Source organism: Habropoda laboriosa, unplaced genomic scaffold, assembly GCF_001263275.1.
Source record: "Habropoda laboriosa isolate 0110345459 unplaced genomic scaffold, ASM126327v1 scaffold22, whole genome shotgun sequence".
In the NCBI taxonomy this organism is placed as follows: Eukaryota; Metazoa; Arthropoda; class Insecta; order Hymenoptera; family Apidae; genus Habropoda; species Habropoda laboriosa.
This window is the reverse complement of record NW_017100261.1, coordinates 3925508-3933935: the sequence shown is the minus strand read 5'-3', so window position 1 is coordinate 3933935 and position 8428 is coordinate 3925508. Positions and strand designations below refer to the sequence as shown.

Sequence of the window (8428 nt, the reverse complement as noted above, 5' to 3'; positions counted from 1 at the left end):
CATCTAGTATACTAATCCTTCTAACTTCTCAAAAGAAAAACTCAAGTCCAATTTTAAAAAAATTATACTGTTTTAAAGAGTGTCCGAATATTAGTAAGAGTTACCGTATGTAAATTCTATATAACAATATTTTCATAACACTATATAAATTTATATAAATTCAACAGCAACGATAACAAAACAGAAACCGAAGGATCCAACGACCCCAATTTACAAACCGCCATTGGTAAACCCACACTTCTTCGATAACGCCTAATCAACGGAAAAAAGAAAACTTACCATACAGATGAGACACTTGTACGGTTGGCTCCGCATTTCCGCCTCGAGTTCTCGAATTCTGCCTCTGAGGGCTTCGATCACCGGTGTATCGCCATCCCTTCTCGGCGACGCCGCGACGCCCTCGTCCTGTTCGTTCTGGCCAAGAGGCGTGGTTGTTCCTGGTTCAGGCTTCACCTCGACCAAACCTTGACCGATTTGTTCGGGTGTGTGCGGTGTATTGGGGGCATTCGGCGAGATCACATTTTTTTTTTCTTCTGCTCCCTCGGTGTACCTTCCATACGCGGCGTAATCACGTCGGCTTCAGAATACTGTGCTGGCCCAAACTCGGCAGCGTCGTCACCGTCGACCACCAGATCGACGTCTTCGTCCTCCTGTTGATTCGACCCGCCGTTTCCACCGGTTGACGAACGATTGCTCGACGACGTCGCCAGACCTGCGGCTGCCAACACGTCACCAATCAACATTTCCCATTGACTCATTCCCTTTTTTATAAAAATGCTGCAAACATTTTCGATCTTCAGAGATATGCGGAGTTTAGTAAATGTTGAATGAAAGTTTGATTCTATTTGCGTGTGTTGATTGCTAGTGGAATGCTGGATCTATGAAACTTTTAGTCGAATGCGGAATTTCATTATTGGATAATGTGTGAAACGTCGAATTGAAATACTGAATAATCCATGAAATATTGAACCGAGTGTTGAATCTATTAAATATTGAATTGGATTATTGAATAATCTATTAAATGTTGAACTGGATTATTGAATAATTGATTAAATATTGAGTGATATGTTGAGTCCATTGAATATTGAATTAAACGTTACATTTATTAAATACTGAATCAACTATTCTCGGATAATATTTAATATCTACAAACATACGATCAGCTTGTTTAAATTTTTGAACAATTTAATCGTAGAGAATTTATCACTCGACACGTGAAAAAAAGAATCGTTTCAAGTTTTTAAACCTTGATACGATTTAGAAATGTGTACCATATGTATTGTTCAATTACTCCGATTACCAGGTATGTATGAACTGTTTTTTCCGATTTAATATCGAAAGCATAGCTAGCCGTTTCACTAACGATTATTTAGAATAAACATGTGATAGCGAAAAGAGATAAAAATAGAGTATCTCACAAGTGTAAAAGATGTGAATTAGATAACGAAGAAAATTTTATTAGATATTTTATTTTGATTTTTGATTTTATTACTTGTTAATGTTGTTGTACTATTATATATTTTGCTAGGAAAAATTAGAGTCCTATCGTACATATCGATAGATTCGCGTACGGTCGTCACTATGACCTTTCACAGCGAAAGGGTTAATATTTACGGGCCAAATGGCTAATGATAGCACGTGGCGAATTTCACTGACTCACGTGGAAGTTAACGTAAACGAAACAGCGAACGAGTATGCGAATGTTTGTGGAAGTGTGACAAAGATTGGGCAGCGATAAAAATGGAAGAAAGAGAGGAGAGAAGAGAGAAGAGAAGAGGAAGTGTGACAACGATTGGGCAGCGATAAAATTGAAATAAAGAGAGGAGAGACAGAGAAAATTGAGGGAGAGACAGAGAAAATTGAGGGAGAGACACAGAAAACTGAGGGAGAGACAGAGAAAATGGGGGGAGAGACAGGAAAAGAGAGGAGAGATAGAGAAAATTGAGGGAGAGACACAGAAAACTGAGGGAGAGACAGAGAAAATTGAGGGAGAGACAGGGAGAGAAAAAAAGACAGAACGAGGGTAAAGGAGCCTTAAACAAAGCTATTTTTCTTTCAGCTAATCTGTAAGGCTCAGTTCCTCAGAAATACGCTTATATAGAAGCTTACCAGAGAATCCTCCAACGAGCATCGACGTAGCTCGCACTCTTCTCTGTCCAGCCCACTCATATTCCTCGAAAGTTTCGGCATCCCCTTCCACGTCAACTTCCTCTTCGTCTAAATTGTTCTGGCCGGCAGGATTGCCGTTGTTGTGTTTGTTCAAACATCTCTCAACATGCTGATTCAATTCCTCCGGTGTACCAGATAATCTCTCGTTACAAACTGGGCAAGAAGGTTCGTCCGCTTTTCGTTTCCGATTCTTCACACGAATTCTAGCCTGCACATATCACGATACACTTTTTAATTCAGCTCACTCTGTATAAATTTCGTTACATCCTTACAATATAACCCGCGTACAACGTTAAACTTCAGGAAGGTAGAGGAAATTACGCGAATGCAGTAATTTAATAACAATCATCAGCTGAATTGTAACTCGTTTGACAAGTATGCAATTTTCGTCGAAATCGATAGCTATCATCTTCTTTTGAATTAACGTGTTATGAAATATACGCGGATATCGTAAGATATATTTGAAATTTCTGTTAATATTTATTTCATTTTCGTTAATATCATTCGTTAATAAGTTTCACTTTCTGGCTAATTAAGTGGGCGAAATGTAACTAAAGAACGAGAGTACCTACATATATTCAAAAATTGTCTTAAAAAGTCTGAAGCGAAGACTAACATTTGCCAGAAAATTTCGAATATTTCCATCTCCAGAAATATTTCATTAAATTCTAGTCATGAATTTCCATTATCAATCGAATCGCATATTCACGGTACTGCCATAAGGGGGACGATACGGTCCCAGGTCATTCCTACGGAAGATAGGCAATTTTCAACTCGTAACGAACAATATTTGCACGTTTATTTACCTGTCTATTAGCCTTAATCCTTTTGTAAGTCTCCCATCTTCCATGCGGCGTTCCATCAGCGGCTGAAGAGGGGGCATGAAGCATCGGTCCGTGCGGATGATCCTGGGGGTGTCCCGAGGGCAAACTCGCTCTTGGTGCTCGCGTTCGAGACGCCGCCGAGGATATCTTGTAAAGTCGGTCGAGCTCCTGGGCGAAGTGTTGTTCCAGTTCTTGTGGTCTCACGGTGACTCCGCATGCTGGACAACAGGACGGATCCGAGGGAAATTTCTTTTTACCTGTAACAGCGTACAGAGGAACGTTCTGTATTATTCTGTATCATTGGTCCATGCGAATTTTAGGACGAATTTCAGTATTTTTCGTCAATTTTATTATGAATTTTAATTAGATGCTATTTCATTCGAATAATTCTCTTCGTATTTCGTCCAAAGCGGTATTTCTTAACCCTTTTACGGTCCGAATAGTCCAGTTAGTCCACGCTTATTTGGCCACTGTCGGGCAATATCGCGTAGTTTGCTTTTATTTCAATATTCCAGAGTAATATTAAGTTTCGGTATTGTATCAACGCATAGAAAAATGGTTTATTACCATTTATAATTTATAATTTGGTATTGGATGATATCTCAAGGCAAGAATTACACTGCAAAAGGTTAATAACAAAGTGAGTACGAGTAAATGTATTAATTAACAGTTAACTAACAGTAAATTTAGTTAATACTTAATTTGTTCAACAAAAAGTGACGCTCTGACCTTTATCGACGGAATATTGAAACAGAAACTTTGAAGGGAAGATTTCTAAGCATACCGAGGTTAATTAAAAAGGACTCATAGATCTATAGATCTCTCTTTCTGAAATCTTCTGACTCGACGAACCTTGAAATTTACTATTTTCACAGTCAAGTAAACCGTGTAATTAATAATTAACCATTCTTTTCTGCACTATCATTCGATATATTAGTTACAACTGTATTTTAAAATACAAAATAAAGTTTTGAAAAAAGGATCACAAAAATCGTTGCAAAAGCTTGCAATATTACACTCACATCTTTGTAATACTAGAATGAACTCCCATCACCGTTATTTTTATCCATCGAAACGCAGAGAAAGGCAAACGGAGAGGAAAAAGGTGCATTTATCGCTTTAGAAGTATCAATTAACACGATTTAACGAAGAGCGCATTACGTTAAACGCAAAAGAAGCCGCGAACTGAAAACTGTCGCCGCAAGTCACGGGGTTCCAAGCATAGCTCGTTTGCCACGAATTTATTACCTTATAAAAGCTACGAGAAAAGGGAAAGATTTCTCTCTGGGTAATTTGTATAAATTATCTGCGCTGAACGTTTCGTTACTGCTACTTATGAGATCTATGTATCCAAGATTTATCCAAAAGAAAAAAGGATCAATTCGATACGAACAATTTTAACTTGCAACAATATCAATTTCGAACGAATTTTCTTTTTCCACCGGTTAAAATTCTTTCTACTATAATTATTGAAATTTTATTTCTGTAAAATTCAACTGGAAGAAATCGCTTTCTTCTTTAAATTACGAAAGATTGATTCTCAAGCGAGACAGACTGCAGAAATTGCAGAATTAACGATGGAATAGTGATAAAAGAGGTTTTATCACGTAGTATGAAAAATTCTGAGATTCTATTTTGCATATTACTATATATATACGTTCTCAAAAGAAACATTTATCACACGAATTCCCAAAGAATTATGGGATTGAAAAATGTTAGTTTACAAAGAAGATTCCGGATGCTGAAGTTAAATAAGCTCCGTCGAGTGGTTCCACCTGTTACGAACTTTCCACGTTAACGTAAATATTAACGAAACCCGTTTAGCGGCGCAAAGTATTTACACAGTTGTTTATTTATTTAGGGCGAGACGAGATAATTTCTACCGTTTGGCCAGCATTTTATGTCAACATAACTAAAGTGTTGGACGTAAATTAAAGCTAGTAACGATTACTTTCAATATTCCGTACAACTGCGATTTTTATTACAACTTTTCTTTAATTTTTTTATTTTGCAAATTAATTTTCCCAAGCAAATTTGTGAGAAATTTTACGCAAGAAATCGGAAGAACACTTTTCCAAATAGCATGAAATTCGTCGATGATTTAAATAATTCCAGACTGAGATTGTAAGATTTTAAGAAGTATTTGAGGAAGAAAAAGAATTTAGAATTTTAAATTTAGAAAGAGAAACCTGTAGATTATAGCGTGTTCGCGCGATATTTCGAAGTGCACGCACGCGAAAAGAAGATATTTTATCGCCTCGGCCAGGTAAGCGACAATATTTCACGTAATTTCAATGCAACATTAAAATTATATCGCGCAAGTTTAATAAAATTGCCACAATACCAAGCCGATGTAATTAAACGAACTGAGTTTCATTTTTTAGTACTCGTTTCTTGTATATGTACGATACTGGGTCAATTTCGCCCAAATTTACTTATTCGCCTAACTTTGCAAACTTCACACAAATGGTTAACAAAATGTGTCAATATTCCAGTAGAAATATAAACACGCATCGATTCGATTGCAAATATACCGGGTAAATTTCACCAAAAATTTACTTATTCGCGTAACTTGACGAACTTCGTACTTAGAATTTTTTCGGACTATTTACTATTTTTCCGGGATATTTATAATTTTCATACTGTATCGGGCACCTAAAGCTGATTTGTCAGAGATTAATTACATCTAGTAATCGTCGGTTTTAAAAACTGAAAGGAAAGTTAGGATCGAAATGAATTTTTCTGGCTAACATAATCGATCAGAGCCTCTACCACGAGTTCGACTCGATTTTACGAACGAAAGGGTGAAAATAAAGGTAGAATTTTGCGCTGAGGGGTCCGGTAGAATCCTAAAACTGTTACTTCGACACGGAGAATCTTGTCTCGAATGGCTACCGTGTGTTCTTGCCGCTTCTGTAGTCGTTTATTTGGGGAATGCCGCCCAGCTATTCTCGAGCCGTTTAACATATCCTCAAGCGTTTCTCTTCCCTCTCGCAGATTCATCGTTTCCTCCCGATCCGTTTTCCACGTCTCCTCGCCGGGAACTCCTAACAGTTCTTCTCGCGCCTCCGCGCTCCTCTCTTTTTCCCCTTTCAATTAGGTACACTCGGAAATTTATGTCCGCGCCCCGGCCATACCCCGTACTCGATATTCCGTTTTCCTCTCCTTATTGAAACAGACACCTTCTGTTTTCCTTTATAGCCATTGCGGATGGCTTCGATTGGGAATAATCGCGATGCAAAATATTTGCCGGTGCGTTTCTTTCTTCCTTTCTTCCCGCGTTTCGTAATTTCCACGGGTACGGTTATATTGCAACTACCGGAGCAGGTAGTGGGATATTGCCTCGAGAATGTCGCCGTGACTCTTTTGATGCTTATTAAAGTTTCTGCAGAGTTTCGGTGGGTTTTGAGAGATTTTGGTGGATTTCGGCAGAGTTCGGTGGGTTTCGGAGGAAATCGCTAAATTTCAGTAGACTTGAGTGGATTTCAGTAAAATTTAGTAGATTTCAACAGATCTCGGTGGAATTCGCTAAATTTCGGTAGACTTCGGTAGATTTTGGTGAAATTTAGTAGATTTCAGTAGAATTCGCTAAATTTCAGTAGACTTGAGTGGATTTTGGTGAAATTTAGTAGATTTCACTCGATTTCAGTAGACTCCTCTAGAAATTTAGCGGATTTCACTAAATTTCAATAGATATTAGTAAAATTTAGCGGGTTTCACTTGATTCCAGCAGAATTCACTAAAGTTCGCTAAATTTCAGTGGATTTCATTTAAGTAAGAAATGAATTTCATCGAAGTAAATTTCACTTCTTTTACCACGAACACGTTGCACACGTTGCACACGTTCCTCTACGTTAGATAATCTAAAAAGATGTGTATACTATCGTACATTGTTCTATCAAAAATTTCCTCGTAATAAGAGTGAACAGTTTTGCTGAAACGATCTTCCTCGTTAAAATACACATCTTACCGAAAGTAATTTAACTAACGATCAACCACGTGAAATAATCGACGAAATTAGATAACAGAAATTGATGAACGACCCGATAAAACGTCACTTAACCAAACCCTTTTTCGTAATCTCTGAAATTACGCGACTACTTTGGGTAGCGTAAGAACTCGTTCTTACGCTCGTTTTAACCTTATCGACGTTATCATCAAAACCCTTGAAAATGGTCAGAGGATACGATTTTCATTTAAGCAGTTCCGTCTGCTGGCATAATTAACAAAAGCGCCGTCGTTTTTGCGCGTTGGGGCTTAAAATGAACGAAGGAAAAAAGGAAGAGAAAGGGGAGAGACGATGGCTAAACCGCTGAGATTTTCCGATTGTCCTTATCGTTCATCTGAAATGTTCATTTTCTTAAGGCGCGTTCCCCCTCTCTCTCTCTTTTTCTTCTCTTTCAGTAAGGCACACTCGGTGGACAATTGTTTAAGCTATGCGACGAATAGTTGCACTCGAAATTTGGGTGAAACAAAGGCATCGATTGATTATTACTGAATTTTTCAGAAAGACAAATTTTCTTTCAACACTGCAGATCACTTAATCAGGATTCGTGAGACACACTGATAACGAGGTTTACTTATTCGATAATTCGTGTTCTGGTTCGTGATTTTTCATGTTACGAAACGTCGGAATACTCTTTCCATAAGGACACGGTTTACACTCGAACGCCTAAATAATGATAATAATTATACTGCGTCCAGCTTTAGATCTTACACCAATTGAATCTACAGTTTAACCGATTCACCCTTTGAAACCGTTTAAATTCTAAAATCATAGATTTTATAAAAATTTTCTCGTACAGTCCTAACTAGAGAAGACAATTAAGTGGCCTATTTCACCGGAATACTTCACACCTGAAAGTCTCAATAATAATAATTAACCCCGGAGCCGTGAATCTTTAAATTTTAAATTAATCGAATCTTTAGGTTAAACAATTCACTCTTCGAAACCGTTTAAATTATAAAATTATGAATTTTATACAAATTTTCTCGTACAGTCCTAACTACATAGAGAAGATAATTAGGCTTGTTTCGCCAAAATACTTTACACCTGAAAAGCTCAATAATAATTATGTTCCGAGCTGTATAAAGCCTTAAATCAATTGGAGCTTTAGATTAAACAATTCACTCTTGAAACCATTTAAATTACAAAATAACAATTTTGAATAATCATAAATTTTATAGAAACTTTCTCGTTAGTTTTCTCCCAACTAGAGAATATAATTAGGTAGTCTGTTTCACATGGCCCACCCTGTACAAATAATTACGACTGAACAGTGTATTACAAAGAGAAACGAAGTTTCCCGCTGTTCATTGAAAATTGTTACATTTTTCAAGCAAGTTGGTCACTCTAAACCCCCTCACAGCAAGTTCTTCCTTCTTATTACTTTAGATTCTTTCCGATGTTTCTGCCGTTTCGTAACAGCCGTCGG

General features: G+C 37.4%; 1 protein-coding gene across 1 annotated transcript in view; it reads right to left on the bottom strand.

Moving 5' to 3' along the window:
• Positions 1–8428, bottom strand: part of LOC108572621 (E3 ubiquitin-protein ligase RNF220-like) — a 94335-nt gene that overhangs the window by 4839 nt on the left and 81068 nt on the right. The window contains 4 exon segments of the mRNA XM_017934877.1: positions 280–521; positions 524–718; positions 2110–2377; positions 2976–3250. Of these exon segments, the coding sequence (XP_017790366.1) occupies positions 280–521; positions 524–718; positions 2110–2377; positions 2976–3250 (980 nt within the window).